The 18750-nt window shown below is 42.0% G+C and overlaps 1 protein-coding gene across 1 annotated transcript in view; it reads right to left on the bottom strand.

Annotated features, from left to right (window-relative positions):
* The window catches only part of SLC1A1 (solute carrier family 1 member 1), a 61524-nt gene that overhangs the window by 28702 nt on the left and 14072 nt on the right, over positions 1–18750 (bottom strand). The window contains exon 2 of the mRNA XM_082842195.1: positions 7709–7849. Coding sequence (XP_082698321.1) covers positions 7709–7849 — 141 coding nt within the window. The remainder of the gene's footprint in view (positions 1–7708; positions 7850–18750) is intronic.

The raw sequence follows: 18750 nt of genomic DNA, 5'->3' as shown, positions 1-18750 counted from the left end.
TTGTTCAATAAGCATTAAACACACCTCAGAGGATCTAAGGAGCTCAGCCGCTCTCTTCAAAGTCCGTGCTTTGACATCAGGATAACTAACAGCTCAGTGAGACTTTTTTGGCTTTCTACCGCAAGCTAATTATTACCGAGCTCTCTCTTTGCTTCTCCTTACCTTACAAAGCTGGTAGCTCAGGCATCTGGGTAGAGGCTGTTTGTATGCTGAGGAACTTAACACTGCTGGCAGAGCAAGCCTTTTCCTATTATTTTCATTTCCAGAATGAACGCATTGTGTGAACTCACCTGTGTGGGCTTGATTCTAATATTGACCCTGTAGCTTCTGATGCCAACGTTGGGACTGTCTAGAAACCTCTGATAGTATCAGACAAAAAAGAGTAAGTTAAATTATATAGCTCTTCCAGGGCAGTATGACATAGTATTATCATTATCCCTATTTTACAGTTGAGGACGCGTTAAGTAAATTGTTCAAGGTTTCACAGCTAGTCAATGGCAGAGCCAGGATGCAAACCCAGGCAGTCTGGCTGTTAACCAGTAGACTCTCCTGTTCCTCTGTGATTGATACTGACAAAGATTCTTTGCTTGACCACACTTTAGTCAGGCTCCTGAACCTTCTCCTAGGCCTAACTGTGGACTTCACTGTAAAATCTAGTTTTAGCAAGAACCCTGCTAAATCAGTTTAACCAGAGCCCCCATACCTCAATATCTGATCACTCTCCATATCTAATCAGGTTCCTCATTCTCCACCACCCCTCAGGGGATATCTGATTAACCTGGCCTGTCTCCAGCAAGAATCCTGTTAGAGGTCAGTTTAGGCAGAATCCTGCTTACCTCCGACGTTTCCTCACAGTAACCTTCCATCCACTGTTCTCACTACTCAGTTTCTTGGCTATCAACTCCCAGTGGCTCATGTTGTATTCATTTGGAGTTGAACCCACTCTCTTTCCTCCACTGCAAAATCCCATTGCAGTGGTACCTCTACCTACCATGATGGAATAAAGTCTGCCTTACCATCTTGGACTGTCACTGAATTTTCTTTTAAACAATACTTCCTCGCTTGTTCAGGGTGTTCCTTTGGAGATAATGACACAGGTGGGAGTCACTGCTCTAACCTGCTTCACGTGACCTCCCAGGAAGGCGCACAAATCACATGAAGCCATGCCTTCAGCCTTCCATTCTCATGCCTCCTCCCCAGGTTTGCAGCATTCCAGTCCAAGTCTCACTGTCCTCCCAAGATGCCATGCCTTCTGCTATTTTCTTCTGCCTGGAATGCCTGCCTTACTTCATCTGATTCCTATCTCTTCTTCAAAACTCCACCCAATGTCCCTTCCCCGTCCTCATTCCCACAAAGCACTTATCACACAGCACTGCAATGTAGTTTCCCTTTCTTGAGGGACAGGACTTCTCTTTATATCTTGTATGCCCAGCACAGAGCCTGGGACATTGAAGATGAAATGAATGAATGAATGAATGTCGTTTCCCAGATCCATGTACTCCACAAAGGAGGTTCCTTAGAATCCTCGCATGATTTCTCACTCATTTTTTTAACAGGAGAAAAGTATACACATTTATTTAATACAAGTTTTACAGGACATGGAAGCCCTCATAAAGAATGAAGTCCCAAAGAAATGGCAAAACCTACTTGCTTTCACATTAGGTTGACAAAGAGAGGCAATTGAGGCAATTGTGGAAAAGTGACTCAAGTATATGAGGCTCACTCCTTTTTTTTTTTTTTTTTTTAAGAAACAAAACCAGGTTAACTCAGTTGAACAGAGCTGTGAACCAGTCTAGCAGCACTGGTTTAGGCAAAAGGAAAGCTCATTCAGGGTGGACTCTCTGGGTTTCACTATGTCAGAGACTGAAGCAGGGAATACTCTTCCTGCTTTTCTCTTTATTACTGTGGCCAGTGGCACATTCATTATGGGAACTCCATTCCTTATGTATACAATGTACCCCTTCCTTCTTTGGAGAAAACACGTTGTAGAAACCCAGTTAATATAATAAGTCCTCTGGCTTCAATAACTGTGTTCTAACACGACAAAAGTTTCTTGTTGGTCTTAGGGGAGTGTTTAATTCATGTGTGCAAAGCTCTTTAGGCCATCTTATTTTCTTGGTTCCCTAACAAATCTGGGAAAAGAGAAAGGAGGCACTTCTTGAAATGCAGGAAGAGTCCAGTGGTTCCAGATGGTGCAAATGAGGTAAGATGTTCATTCTCAGCCTGTGTGATTTTAAGCTCCAGCAGTAAGTTTTAAATTTATAATCCATCTTGAAGAGGCAATTTTCGTAGAGACTAAACTATATAAAAAAAGCCACCAATGTTTCAAGAAAAGCATGCATACTTTCCCCCATAGATGAAGCTGATATTGGATGCTCTTAGTTACCTAATAGCAAGCTGTACAGCCAAGTGATATGTGAGTCTTCAACTCTTATACCTTCTGGCCAACACGGGGACTCACGGACTTGCATGGCTAGCAGAAGACCTGGGATCCATGACCAGGTGGATGGTAGGAACTTCAGCCTCTCACAGGGTTAGTTTGTTTTCACACAGTTAACCAGTGTTTTCTGAATTAAACTGAACCTGTTTCAGGGAGGCACATGCCATGATTCTTTCCACTGGAGGGTGTGGGACAGCTTCCCGGTACACAGCCGATTATGAGTAAATGAATACGTATCCTTAAAAAAAATGCCCTCCCCAGCCTAGACGATCCCAGTATGTCACCACCTGCAAAGTCTGAATTTAAAAATAGGGATCTTGGGCTTCCCTGGTGGCACAGTGGTTAAGAATCCGCCTGCCAGTGCAGGAGACACTGGTTCAAGCCCTAGTCTGGGAAGATCCCACATGCTGCAGAGCAGCTAAGCCTGTGCGCCACAACTACTGAGCCCACGCGCCTAGAGCCCATGCTCTGCAACAAGAGAAGCCGCCGCAGTAAGCCTGTGCACTGCAACGAAGAGTAGCCCCCGCTCACCGCAACTAGAGAAAGCCCTTGCGTGGCAACAAAGACCTAACGCAGACAAAAATAAAATAAATTTTAAAAAATATTAAACAAAAGTAAAAATAGGAGTCTCCAAATACCTTGATACTTCACTTTATCTGCTCCATCCTTCATTCTTGTGTGTCTTCACTTCTTATGAGTAGTATTTGCTTGGTGTGGTGGTTTGTCACTCAGATTCCATCCCAATTAGACTGTATCTTGAGAGTTAGAATCTAGTCTTAAATTTATCTCGCCAGAGGTCAGCTGCCAGCTGGTCTCCTACGATTTTTGTAAATAAACATTTTATTGGCAACGCAGCCAGGCCCAATCATTTACATATTACTGACTGCTGCCCTTCTGTGATAACCAGTTGGATAGTTGGGTAGGGACAGTATGGCTCAAAAGCCTAAAATATTCACTATCTGGCCCTTTACAATAAAAGCTTCCAGATCCCTGCTTGAAAGGAAACCTACTCACACATATATTCTAATAAATACTGTTTATATCTAAGCCTTAATAAATACTGGCTGTTGCTTCATAAATACTGTTTAAATCAAAGCCTTCGTTAAACCAGTAATGGAAAACCTTTGCCCCTGGAGGTGAGATCAAATGGTTGTCATTGCAGCTTCTGCATCAGGGGAGTAAGACAGCATTCTGGAAAGATGCTCAGGGAATTTCTTGGAGCAGGCGCCAAGGAGCTGCTCCATTCCTGTGCTGGAGGCTCCAGTCATTATAATTTGTATATCAAAGAAAATGTGACCTGAATTTAAACTCACTGGCTGATAAGAATGGGCCAGGATTTTCCAGAGCCACAATTCTCAGGCATGGCCAAAAGCCATTTCCCCTGCTATTTCCCTGGTGATGTGATATAAATACAGCTTACAGACCCTAATGTTAACAGAGCCTAAGCACTGATATTCTGCACATGGCACGAGTGTGTCCCTCAGGATGTAAATTAAGGGTAGGATTCTGTTGGTGCCCACACTATCCGCCTCTGAAAATGCCTTGAGATTATGTCTATTGTGCCTCCTCTCTCTCTTTTCTTTTTAATTAATTTATTTTATTTTTTATTTTTGGCTGCATTGCATCTTCGTTGCCGTGTGCCGGCTTTCTCTAGCTGCAGCGAGCGGGGGGCTACTCTTCTTTGCTGTGTGCAGGCTTCTCATTGCGGTGGTTTCTCTTGTTGCGGAGCACAGGCTCTATGTGCATGGGCTTCGGTAGTTGTGGCACATGGGCTCAGTAGTTGTGGTTTGCGGGCTCTAGAGCGCAGGCTCAGTAGTTGTGGCGCACTGGCTTAGTTGCTCCGTGGCATGTGGGATCTTCCCGGACCAGGGCTCGAACCCATGTCCCCTGCATTGGCAGGTGGATTCTTAACCACTGTGCCACCAGAGAAGTCCTTCTTTTTTCTGTTTTAAAGCAAATTCCAGACATTATGTCATTTCATCCCTACATAATTCCACACACTTTTGATAAAAGAGCATTTTCTTATGTAACTAAATGCCATTATCACCGCTAACAAAATTATCAACAATTTCTTGATACCATCTCATAACCACTGTATATTCAAATTTCCCTGAATAATGTGACATCTGATCCTCCTCATCACATAAAGAGATATTCTTTCTGTTAAAACAGCTATAAAGTAAGTAGTTTTACATCAGCAGAGGCTTTGATGGCAGAGGATTTTTTCCTACGTGTTATGCAAGATTATGCATAAGCACAGATCATTAGTCTTAGGTCTCAGTTTTGCTTGTCTCTACCACTAATTTATGTATCCTTAGGGCACTCACTCAACTCTCTCCCACTTCCAACATGTATTCTCCTTTGTCCTAATAAATGTATAAAATAAGCTCTTGACCTGCTGGATTTATAAAGGCTTTCAAAACTTGAAAACTGTTCTTCCTGTGTATTTTCCATAGCCATCTTCTGCTTTACTCTCCTGGTTCTGTGCTGGGTGGGGAGGCTGAGGACCACTGCAGGGTTTGGGGGAAGGACCACACACCAGGTGAAGGTGGTGCTGAGCTGCAGGAACAGGGAGCAGAGCTGGGGAGGAGAGTGGGAGGGAAACTACCAGAGGGAAGGCTGGAGGAGCACAGAGCAGAATCCATCCTACTTTCTTCCTCTGGAAGGAAGGAAGGAAGGGAGGGAGGGAGGGAAGGGAGAGAGAGAGAGGAAGGAAGGGAAGGAAGAAAGAAAATACAAAACAAAACAAAACTAACGTGTGTTTGCCTTGAAAATGCAAAGAAAGCTCAGTGAATCACTTTTTCTTAGTATCAGGATCTAATCATTGTTAGCCATTTGGTTTTGATCCCAACTCTTAAAATGTATATACATTTTAATAAAATTTGGATTGTACACAATATCTTGTTGTTTAATTTGTTTTATCCTTCTACTTTATATTGTATCAGGAACATTTCCACCTTCATTAACTATGTTTCCAAAACAAAGTGTTTAATAGTTGCATAGAATCCTAACTTACAGGTATAACATACATTTAGACAGCTTATAATTTATCACCATTATTAAAAAAATGTTACCATGAACATCCTTGTACCTAAATCTTTGAACATATCTCTGGTTATTTCTTTGCGGTAAATTCATCAAAGTAGAAATACTACGTGGAAAGGTCAGAACGTGCTCCAAACTGCCCCCAGAAAGTTTGTTCCAATTATACAGTAACTGAAAGTGAATGAATGAGCCCATTTCCCCATAACCTTGCCTTCATATTGTTACTATTTTTTCCTTTTAATCTGACAATTTAAAACACAAATATAGCATCATCGTTTCCATTCTGCTTTGTTCATGTCCCTTGAATCTTTGATCATTTTATCACTTTATGTCAAAAGAATGGGTAGTTGTTCTGCTTTCTAACTCCTGTTTAACTGCTGGGGATTTGGTGAAGGAAAATTGTAGAAATTTCCAGACCTGTGCTACACCTTCAAAAAGCAGCTAGGCTATGTGAATGGAATGCTGAGGGTTGCAAGGCTGAGCTAGCACCCAAAACAGCCAGACTGCAAAAATCTCACTAGTTATTGAATACCAAGAGCAGTATATATTTTCAAACATCCTACAACTAGCCTATAGATGTAAGTATCAATCACTAAGTGGTTTATGAACTTCGTGCAATCGCATGTAAAATACAGTATATATGTACAATTGTGAACACTTTTCTTGGGAGAGAGTCCAAAGCTTTCATCATGTTCTCAAAGGAGCCTAAGAAGAGATTAAGACTCTTCAATATGGAGAAAATTCTAAGGGGTTGTAATGGCAGTGTCTACAGGGAAAGGCAGGTAATGTAAATGAGTGAAGTAGATGAGGTATTAGGCAATAGGGAGTGGTGGGGACTGTGGCATCCTCAAATGCATTTGCTCCAAGTAAACAGAGTAGCTGTTTCTCAGCTCCAAACCACTGTTGGTGTGTGGGAACATGGCTCCAATGTTTCCTGATCTTATTTTTTTTTCAGAGGAAGCCAGAAATCTGGATGCTTACATGAAGTCTTCCAAATTTTAAATGCTTACAATCACTTCTACAAATAAACAAACATTATATGGTACAAATGACTGGTCTGCTGATTTGGCCCTCTGGCTGCAGGGCCTAAAAGAAGCCAGTCATTTCAAAACATAATTATACTCTCTTTAGGTTTGTAATAGGCCAAGAACACCAACACCCAAGGGACTCTAGTCTGATTGGAGTTTGGCACTTCAAAAGGTCAATGGCCAAATCCACAGCTCAAGCAATGCATTGCTGAACGCAGAAGATCCTGACACCCACCCTCCCTTAACCCAGCCAATGTCCAGTACTCTACATAGATCAGTCCTAGGTCTCTTTAGTGGCAGCAGAGAAAAATGTTCTAGAAGAGGCCATGTCGAGAACCCTAATTGCCTGGTTGTATAAAACCATGATTTTCAACCTGGCAACACTAGTGATTGCCACATTTTACCTACTGCCAGAATGAAGATAAGGACAAGAAACTATGGAATGCACAGAGAAGCTTACCATACCCAGACAAATGATACTTTTGTAAGCCAAATTAATCTCTATCTACATCAAGGCGCTTGTTCTTTAAAGAGACCCTGCAATATAATGATCTATAAGGAAAAAATCATTTCCAAATTCAACTGCATCACAAGTTCAGATTTAAGAAAACCAGGTTTTTAAAATATGGTGCCAAGCCATCATTAAACCTTTTCCACAGCATGTGCCTGCTGGTCCCCTGGGCAAATTTCCAAGGCAAGTATGTAGCAAGTTCTGAGTTCTGTGGAGAAGTGGATGTGAGTGAGAAGAGGGGACAGAGGACTCTGCAGGCTGCCGCTGACAGGGTAGGGGGCAGGATGCAGCTGAGAAACAAACGAGTAAACTACTGAAAACATGATCAAGACTGACAACCACATTTTCCCTGAGGACACTGGCTGACATCTCATTGACCAAATATGCCTTTTTTTTTCCTTCCTCATAAGACATCATACGGCTGGTCAAATGAAGATCTGAGCTGCGGTGGACAGTGCTACAGGCAGAGCAATGCCACAAAGCAATGCCACTTTGTGAATAATGAAATATTTCACTCAAGCAAATATACACTTTCCAAGTGAGGGGTGTTTTGTGTGTGTGTGTTTGTGTGTGTGTGTGATGCATCAAGTGCATTTTGACTTTTTCCATAATAAGAAAAGAACAACTCAGGTGATGGGATGGCTCCTTAAATAATCATGGAGAATGTCAGTTTTCTCAAGGTACCTGTAATCATGCTGGATAGAATTAATGGTAAAACGATGAGTTTCAGCATTCTCATTAGAATTTCTCCAGGAAAGGAAAAGTAGAATTTCTCCAGGTTAGAGAGCTTGCTGTATTCTCGAACCAAAACGCCTATGGCAATCCCTAAGAAAAACAAGAATTGGAAAGAAGAAAGGAACAACATTGAGTTCTTCTGTATAAATTTCTACGGAAAAATACCACCCCCAGTGCAAATTTTAGTGGCAAGGAAAACAATTTTGATGATCTCCCATGAGTCTGTAAATGTTAAGACTTAAAAAACAAATCACATTTTAAAAGGTAAAGAGTACAAGTACACGTTATTCAGCAAATTTGGAAAAAGTATAGTTCGTGTGAAAGCTTTTGTTTTCATTTCTTTTCTTTCCCTTCAATTATATTTATTATCATGACAAAACATCTAAGAATACTGTGAGAAGGAAAAAAAAGTTCATCTTGGTCAACCCAATGTAACTATTGTTTTTACACACCACTTTTATTCTGTCTACTTATAGATATTTTACATATTTTATAGTTTACATATCAGTTTGTATTTTTCTCATATTCTTTTAATAATAATTTTAGAAATACTCTTCTCTTTTTTAATTGAAGTATAGTTGATTTACAATGTTGTGTTAGTTTCAGGTGTACAGCACAGTGATTCAGTTATATATATATATTCTTTTTCAGATTCTTTTTTTCCCTTATAGATTATTAGAAGACATTGAGTATAGTTCCCTGTGCTATACCGTAGGTCATTGTTGGTTATCTATTTTATATATAGCAAGGAAATGTTCCATATCAAGAAACATACATTCTCTGAAAGCTTGCCTTAATGTTAATATGAACTTCTTCACTTGTGAAGACTTTGACAACTAAAAATCACAAATTCTATCAATAAATATTTCTTCTTTATCCTCTTCCAAATGGTTCTAATAACATCTAATTGGCTTACTCCCCCCCATCCCCAGGAACCCTCACTCCCTACTACCTTTTATTAACCGAGAAAGAAATTGGGTTGGGATGACTCACACATCTTTTTTTTCTTCATCAACCTCTGATGGATGACATGCTAATTGGGAGCAAAATGACTAGAGGACAGGAAGATTCAAGGAGGATATCACTGGATATGTTAATTCACAAATTCAAATAATTAGTATGTGAAAACTTAGAGTTAGTTGGGTACAGTTAAGAATGCTAGGGCAAATGAAAAGAAGAGATGTGAATTATAATCAATACTAGAGTTTTCATTTCAATTCTGGTATACTTCTCATGCCCACTAGTAGACCAAATAGATGAACCACATAAGATACATTTGTGTAGTAACCTTATCTTTAGCTTACTTTTATTTTCCTGCATTAGCAGGTGGATTCTTAACCACTGCGCCACCAGGGAAGCCTTGGATATGGGTTTTTATGGGAGACATAAAAGTCACCAAGAGGAATCATTTAAAAGCAATCAAAGGTGACAAGCACAATGAATAGGTTACTATATTTAGTAATGAAAGCTTGATAGAAAGCTTTTTTGTGGCTCAAGGGCTTAGTTGCTCCATGGCATGTGGGATCTTCCCCGACCAGGGCTTGAACCCATGTCGCCTGCATTGGCAGGCGGATTCTTAACCACTGCACACCACCAGGGAAGTCCACCATTCTTAATTATAGAGTTGAAATATATTTTAATGATTTTTCACAGTTTACATCAAAGGTTGTAAATGTCCAAGGCCAGAAGTCCGGGCAGAAGTGCGAGAAACAGGCCTGAGGGGCCTGTGGTGGTCCTGACAGCTCCAGCCAAGCAGTGTCACATGGAAGTGAGGGTCCAGGGTGGCCTCATCTTCTGAATTTTTTACAGAGAAACTAAGAATCTGGGTCATTGTGTGAAACCACTCAATTTTTAAATGTTAATGAAAGCTTAAAAACAATTGTTAAGCTCTGTGAGGTCACACTAAATACTTCTGCAAGCCAACTTCCTGTTGAGCTGTCATCTTTTATTCTGGTTTTCCCACTGAAGACAGTTTAGGAACATGATAAAACACAAGAGGGAAAGCTGCTGTGTTCAAAAGAAAGCAAACACCACAGGGACCAGGAAATGATCATGATGACCTCATACAGCCTCCCATGTTCTTGAGGGAATCCTGCAAATGTTATCTAACTTCTTGCACGTAACACAGGAAGAGAGGCCAAAGAGAGGATGCTGCCCCTGCCATCAAGAACCTACATTCTAGAAGGCAGGACAGGACGTACACAATAATGATAGTCAGAAGCGCTTGCGAGTCTACAGAGGAGGCCACCCCAGAGTTTGTAGGAATTCAAGACTTTCTTGAAATTCCCATTAGGCTAGATTAAGAAAGGGAGAGATTCAGATGCACCTTCCATAATAGAATAGGAATTCAAAAGGCAGGTATTATTGAAGAAGAAGGAAAGTGGGAGAAACAGCCAAAGACAGAGGAGTCAGGGGAAGAAAAACACTCATCAAGTGCCTCTGTCCTAAGCACCTTTACAGTCATCTAACCTAACAAGCCTTTATTCTACAATGTACAGTTGTCCCTGCATTACTTTAACCACAGGGGAGTGATTCCAGGAGCCCCTGCATATACCAAAATCCAAGGATGCTCAAGTACCTTATATAAAATCATGTAGCACAATGAATACATACAAGAAAGGTTAGAAAACTTGCCCATGGTCACATGGCCGGCCTTGAGACCAGGTCTGTCAGACCCCAAAGTGCAGCTCCTTCCATGAAGAGGTTACAAGGATGAGTTTGGCCAGTGGTTTGGCTGGTGCTCGAGGCGTGGTTTAGAGAACTGAGACAGAAACCTAAGTTGGGGCACACCATGAAAGGCCTAGAATGCCAGCGAGGAGAATTTATACTTCCCTAAGCGTAGGTCCCTTCCGATAACTGGGTCATTGTGCAGATTAAACAAGAGAAACCATGTGTTACACTATAACGTAATATACCAAGATTAGCTATTAGTAGAGATAGTGAGAAGCCATTGAACATGTTTGCATAGGGGTGGGCTTTATCTCCTGGATTGGAGATAAAGCTGGCTGAGGTATGTAGGGGCTGAGATACGTAGGAAACTGTCCAAATGTTCAGGCCATTCAGGGTAGGTGTACAGTGGTGTCTTTAGAAGGATGCCTGGGGTGAAGGGCTCAGCTCTGAAGTCAGACACATCTGATTTGGAACCTGGCTCTTTCGTGGAATCGCAAGTCACTTCCTTTTTCCTTATGGCAACTCCAAAGAGGAACCAGGCTAGCCCTAGTACCAGAGCGGTTCTCTAAAAGGATCTGGAACTGAAGGCCAGTCACAGGGACGTGGCTTGAATTCAGAAAAAACATTTTTAGGTGGCTGAAGAGAAGTGACTTTCCTAACAACTTGCTCAAGTAATCTTTCAGTTCAGGGAAAACACCTGACTGGAAGGAGGGAGGAGGATCTAATTCCTTGCCCCATACTGAAAATGTACAGGACAGAAGCAATCAGCATGCTGTGCTTCCTGCACGCACTGCTTGGCCTTCCAGGAAGGGCAGGAGATTCTGACAGTAGCAGCCTGGTGGGAGAGGGGGAGAGGATGCTCAACGTGGGTCCAAGAGTCCATTCTGGCTGAAAAGATAACTCTTTGCCAAGAGGATGCTAGGACCCAGAGAAAGAATTCTCAGACTGCAACATCCTACGAGTGAAACCGGATGGATGTCTGGAGGAACCTAGCCAGGCTGAGTAAGCTCTCCATCTCCCCACCTCTGGACATTCCCCTCCACACTGATACTGGTGTTTGCCAAGGAGTTTGTATTCTGACCTCTTCATGGGCTGTCCACTCTCCCAGGGTAATCCTATCTGCTCTTATAGATTCTGTTTCCACTTCTATCTCCTGCCTCATTCTGTCTCCCAAGTTCCAGGTCTTCAGGCAATCTCTACCTAGATATATATAACTCAACATGGGACCCAACATACTAAAAATAAACCTACCTTTCCTTCTCCCAGAAGACTTCTGACTTTTCCTCCTGGGTTAGCTGGTGGTTTTAAAATAGGTCCACACATTATTTGACACTCTTCCCATCAGGAGACGGAGTCTCTGTCCCCTTCCCTTAAACCTGGGTAGGTCTTTGTAATGGCCTTAATAAAGAAAATACAGCAGAAATGAGCCTGCATGGAGTCTGAGGCTAGCTTAGAAAAGGGGTGGCTTTCGATGGTTTCTCTTCTTGGGACGCTCACTTTGAAGCCCTGAGGTACCATGTAAAAAGTCCAGCTACCCTGAAGCTGCCCTGCTGGAGAGACCACATGGGAGAGCGAGCGAGTGAGTGAGTGAGTGAGTGAGTGAGTGACAGAGAGAGAGAACAGCTGTCTGAGTCTTCCAGGCAGTAAACACGGAGTGATGGCCCTTCAGTTGACTCCAGCCCAGCCACCATATCCCTGCAATCACAAAAGTGACCTCAAGTAAGAATTGTTTAGCTGAGCCCAAATAATTCTCAGAACGACGAGGGATAATAATATGATTGCTATTTTAATCCACTAACTTTGGAAGTAATTAGTTACACAGAAATAGATACCTGGGAGTTCCCTGGTGGTGCAGTGGCTAAGACTCCGAGCTCCCAATGCAGGGGGCCCGGGTTCGATCCCTGGTCAGGGAACTAGGTCCCACATGCATGCTGCAACTAAGAGTTCGCATTCCACAACCAAGGAGGCTCCCTGCCGCAACTAAGATCCAGCGCAACCAAATTAATTAATTGGCTTATTAATTTAAAAAAAGAAATAGATACCTGGAAGAGTTCCCTATCTTCCTAAATTGTGTTGTCACTGCAGACATTTTTTGAGGGCTGTGTAGACTATGGTCAGGTACTGTTCTAAGCATAATTAACTCTGACTGATCTTCACAACTCTGTGAGGTGACTTCATTTTCAGGTGAGAGACTGAGGCACAAGGAAGTAAAGTAGCTTGCCCAAGGTCCACAGGAAATAAGTGACACAGCTGAGATACCGAAGCAGTCTGGGTCTAAAGTGGTACACTTTGGGGACATTCTAGACAACTCTGCATCCCATCCCAGGCCCACATCAAACAGCCACCAAGTTCTGCTGATTCTACTGTCTAAACAACTCTCCAATCTGTCTCTCTCCCTTCCATCCTCACTGCCACCACCTTGGTTCAGGTCGGCCTCATTTCTCACCAAGACTATTTCATCAACTTCCTAACACTCTCTCTGCTTCTGGTCTTGTCTCTTCCAATGCATCCTCCAAATCAAAGCCAGAACGATCTTTCCGAGATGCAAATCTGGCTGAGTTACTTTCCTGCTTAAAGCCCTTTCAATGGTTTCCCATCACGGGGTGGCATGCAAGCTCCTTGGTCCGCCCTACCCCCAGCCCCACCCCAGTGCCCAGGTCTCTGAGCCTGTGCACATAGGCCCTCTGCTTTCCGACTTTCCTTGTTTACCATTTCAGCAACTTCAAAACTCAGCTCAAGGGACTTCCCTGGTGGCGCAGTGATTAAAAATCCACCTGCCAATGCAGGGGACACAGGTTCGAGCCCTGGTCTGTGAAGATCCCACATGCTGCAGAGCAACTAAGCCCATGCACCACAACTACTGAGCCTGCGCTCTAGAGCCTGCGAGCCACAACTACTGAGCCCATGTGCCACAACTACTGAGCCAGTGTGCCAAAACTACTGAAGCTGGCGTGGCTAGAGTCCGTGCTCCACAACAAGAGAAGGCACCGCAGAGAAGCCAGCGCACCGCAACAGAGTGGCCCCCATTCGCAGTAACTAGAGAAAGCCCTCACGCAACAAAGACCTAACGCAGCCAAAAATAAATAAATAAATAAATTTATTTAAAAAGCCAAAAACAAAAACACCTCAGCTCAAGGGTGTTTGGAAAGCCTTCTCAACCTCCTCCATGTGACGTGTGTCCAGGTAACAAGGCAGGCCCTGGCTGGCCCTGCAGGTGTGGAGTTAAGAAGATCCCTTATCTTCCACGCCCCAAAATACCAAAAACAATCAGATCAGATATCCTCCGTAGGAGGGCAGCATCAGTCCACTGGAGGCTTCGCTCTTCACAGGAATGAAAAGACACCAGAAAGAAGGAATTCCTCACACCATTTAAACATAGAACACCTCCTGAAACATTGGGCCTGTCTGTACCAGCCAGACTCTTAAGGTGTGTGTGTATGTTTAAGTGTATTTATCATACAGTAAGACTGAACTTTAATGCACAGTCTTATGATTTTTAACACGTGTTAAAATTCTTACAACCACCGTCAAAATTAGGATATGAACAGAGAATAGTTCTATCACCCCTAAGAACTCCCTTATGCTATACCTTTACAGTGATACACACACACACCCTGTCCCTAACCTCTGGCAACCTCTGATTTGTTCTCCTCCACTATGTTTTTTTCTTTTTGAGAATGTCTTGTACATAGAATCATACTCTACGTAGCCTTTTAATACTGGTTACTTTCACTAAGTATGATGCACTTGAGATTCATCCAGTTTTCTGCATATCAATAATATGTTCCTTCTTCTTGATGAATGGATCACCTCTTATAGGTGGACAGTATTTATCTTTTCATTCACTGAAGGACATCTGGGTTGCTTCCTGTTTTGGGTGATTATGACTAGAGCTGCTATAAACATCTGTGTATAAGTTTTTGTGTGAACATAAGTTTTTCTCTTTCTAGGGTATACACCCGGGAGTAGGATGGCTGGGTCATATGGTAAGTGTATATTTAACTTCTAAGAAACGGCCAAACTGTTTTTTAGAGTGGTTGTACCATTTTACATCCCCACCAGCAACGTTTAAGAGGACCAGTTGCTCCACATCTTCATCAGCACTCAGTACTGGATTTTTTTATTTTAGTCATTCTAATACGCATGTAGTGGCATCTTGTGTTTTTTCGTAATTTATCCTTGTTTTATTGAGATTTAATTGACATACAGCACTATATAAGTTTAAGGTGCACAGCACAGCGATTTGACTTACATACACTGAGATGATGACCACAAGACATTTACTGAACATCCAGCATCTCACATAGATACAAAATTAAATAAACAGAAAAAAAAATTTTTCCTTGTCTCATTGTGGTTTTAATTTACATTTCCCTAATGGCTAAAAATGCTGAACATCTTTTTGTGTGTTTACTTGACAACCTCTTTGGTGAAGTGACTTTTTAAAGCTGGATTATTTGTTTTCTCACTATTGAGTTTTGAAAGTTCTCATTATGTTCTGGATACCAGTGCAGACATGTTGGCTATGTGATCTGCAATTATTTTTTCCTAGTATGTAAGATTCTTCAGTCTCTTTCCCCCCACCCAGCTTTATTGAAATATAACTGACAATTAAAAATTGCATACATTTAAGGTGTACAACTTTATGATTTGTTGTGTTCATTCTCTTAACAGTGTCTTTCACAGAACAAAGGTTCTTTTTTTTATAAAGTCTAATTTATCAATTTTTTTCTTTTATGAATTCTATTTGGTCATAATATCTAAGAATTCTTTGCCTAACTCTAGGTCACAAAGACTGAAAATTTTCTTTTTTACTCTTCTTCTAGATCTATGATCCGTTTTGAGTTAATTTTGTATAAAATATGATGTTTAGGTAGAGGTTCCTTTTTTTTTTTTTTGTATATGAATGTCTAGCTGTTCCAATACCATTTGCTGAAAAGACTTACTTTCTTCTTTGAACGGCTTTTGCATCTTTGTCAAAAATCTGGAATCTCTATTCTATTTTATTGACTTATGTGCCTATCCCTTCACCAGTATTACAAAGTCTTGATTACTGTCATCTGTGATTCTTCCAACTTTCTTCTTCTTTTTCCAAATTGCTTGTTATTCTTTTGCCTTTCCATATAAAGTTTAGAATCAGTTTGTCTGATACATCTACAAAAAATACTTCCAGGATTTTGACTAGAATTGCATTAAAACTATAAGCCAATTTCAGAAGAACTGACATCATCATTATGATGTATCTTCCAATCTACGAACAGGTATGACTGTTTATTTAGGTCTGGAATTTCTTTCATCGGTGTTCTGTAATTTTCAACTATAGATCCTATTCATACATCTTGTTAGATATATACCTGATCTTTTACTTTTTGGAGCAATTTTAAATAATATTTTAAAACTTCCATTTCCAATCTTACATTGTTAGTATATAGAAATAACAAATGCTTTTTTGGGAATTAATCTTGTATCTTGCAACCTTGCTAAATCACTTACCAGTTATAGGAGTTATTCTGTAGATTCCTTGGGATTTTCTATGTAGAAAACCGTGCCATCTGTGAACAGGCTAAGTTTTATTTCTCTCCAATCTATGTTCATTATTTCTTTTTCTTGCTATATTGCACTGGATCAGGCTTCCAGTGAGATACTGAATAGAAGTGGTAAGAGTGGACATCCTTGCATTATTCCTGATTTTAAGGGGAGAGCATTCAGACTTTCATCACTAAATATGACACTAGCAATAGGCTGGGTTTTTGGGGTTTGGGGGGTTGTTTTTTTAAAATTCTTAAGAGTTTAAAGCAAAAATTCAATTGTGGTCCTTGCTTAATTTTCCTTCCCCTCCCTCAGGCTTTAAAGTAGTTTCTGTCTTAATTATTTTCAAAGTATGTGTTTATTATCTAAACAACTTCAAATGTTTCTGTAATGTTATGAATTCAATAAAGCTTAGCAATGAGTATACACCAAGTGCATTCAGGAAACAGTTCAGGAGCACAACAGATAAAAGGCAAAACATTTGCTGTAACTGCCACCCAATGTCCATTGTCTCTGCTGTTAATAGCATATCTCCCAACTCTCAATCTGTTTCAGGTCCAGCTCAAGTTATAACTAATTCAGAAGTTAGGGGAAGAGGGTGGGATGAAGGAGTGACTTTGGCCTGGCCCATCAGATAATCTCGTTTCCTTAGTACCAAGACTGATTATGGAATGGTCATTGACCCAATTAGGACTGAGTGAAACTCAGGCCAAGGCCCCAGAGTCTTGTTTGAACAGAGAGACATTTTCTCTTTTCTGCTGGGTATGAAGCAGGGATATGGAAACCTTGAACTGTGCTGGCAGCTATCTCACCACCAGTGGGAGTGTCTTACCTGAGAGTGAAAATAACACAAGAGTGCAGAGACTATACGTAAAGAGAGAATAGGACAGAATGATATTTTTGAACCCCTGAATTCAGCTGTACTTGAAACCACTCACCATTTCTGAGCTCTTAAATTCTCTGAGCCATAAATTCTATGCCGACCCCCCACATTTCTGGCTTAAGCCTGTTCAACTGGGATTTTCTGTCACTTCCAATTAGAAGAGTGGGGAGAGCGAAAGTGTCACTGATATTCTGGGTGCCCTCTCGATCAACCACACTGGCCCTCTTTGCATGAAAGAAAAGCTGGTTGATGTGAGGGCAAGGCCTTCTAGCTGTGGAAGCCATGGGGATGGGCCTGTGGGATAGGGCAAGGTAGGAGAATGGTCATGCTGGTACATGGTTACAGACGATACAGGAGTCATTATACCACTTACTTCTCAAAATGCCCATAGCAGAGGCCTCCAGTATTACCAGACACCATCAGACTAACTTCTCTACCATCATTCGTAGAACTTGATAATGGTGTCCCAAGAAAACCTCTTAGCATGGCATTCAATGCCATGTGGCTCTGTGCCCGTTATTCTCCCTTTGCCCTTTAGATTTACCTTCTGTCCTTTTCTGCCCCGCTTTGTGTCCTGGGAGAGTGATCTCTACCAATTATGTAACCTGGGGTTCCTTGCCCTCTGGCTTTAGCTGGGTTTAGCCAAGGAGAAGCACTAACTGTGGATCTTAGGACAGAGAGAGAAAAGTTGGGGTATATGTTGTCTTCATTCCTTCCCTGTCCTGCCATGGTTCTGGTAGTGGCTATGTTCCTCTGTGGCCATACAGGTCCTATCAAGCAGCTACTCTGTCGCAGCCCAGCCCCCAATGGACTGTGATAACACTGTCCCCCCTTCCCTTGACCATTCTGGCATAGGAGAGTTAACAGCTTCCCACGGTTACTAGCCCTGGGTGCCTCACCATCCCTTAACCTCACCTAACTCTGTAAGTAGTCCCTTGATTACAGTCTGTTCAGTTATATACTTTTGAGTGAGTGGATCATCTGTTTTCTGCCAGGTCTGCCCTAGCTGATATAGGCCCTCACATCTTCTTCATCATTGATCTTATCATGTCCGGTCACAATAAACTCCTTGCTGTTTCTTAAAGATGCTCCTTGCTTTTGTGCGCTTGTTCGCAGATCCCCCTCCAAGGAAAACCCTTTGTCACTATCTTTGCCTAGTGAAGTGCTAATCACCCCTCAAAACAGAGTCACCTCCTCCAGAAAGCCTTTCCCAGGGTCTCTCCCCAGGTGAGATGAGTCTCTTCTCTGGGTCCTTCAGAGCTTCATCTTCATCTATTGTCCCCTCTAAAAGACCTCTATCTCAGCCCCTCCCTTCATCGCAAGTTCCCAAGGCATAAGCATTGATTGTATGCTCACTTTTGTACCCCCGTAATGTCCCAGGCACCAGTGCCTGACACTCCATGGATGTTTGGCCAATACCTGCTGCATTGAAGTGAACCATTTTGCTATTTAATGCATATGCCCAGGAAACCACTGCATTTTCTATTCGTTACTCATCAAATCTGATTACAAAAGGCAGGAGAAAATAGCTGAGATAGGGTACCATTAGCAGAGCATGAAAACTGGGCTATAGGAATGTGGGTACAATTCTGCCACGTTGTCCCAGGGCCATCAAATCCAGAGAGGCATCATAAATATGGCCTCTCCAGTGATGGACAATGGGTATAGTAATGTACCCATGAGAAGTTAGGTGCCTGGTTCTTACACCTTGGGACTTCTCCCAGGCTTCTGGAGCCCCTGGAGTCCAAAGAGTCCCTTGGGTTCAAGTGAGGATAAGGTTGGTTATAGGACCAACCCACAGGAATCCAGTCTCTACAGCAAGCATTCAACTGGCTTAGAGGCCCAGCTTGTTCTAAGCTAGGAACAACCAGACTGTCCCTCCCCCCTAAAGATGGGTCAGTCCCACATA

This window comes from Leucopleurus acutus (genome assembly GCF_964270905.1).
Source record: "Leucopleurus acutus genome assembly, chromosome: 7".
In the NCBI taxonomy this organism is placed as follows: domain Eukaryota; kingdom Metazoa; phylum Chordata; class Mammalia; order Artiodactyla; family Delphinidae; genus Leucopleurus; species Leucopleurus acutus.
The sequence above is the reverse complement of the archived record's forward strand: the minus strand, read 5'-3'. Positions and strand labels throughout refer to the sequence as shown.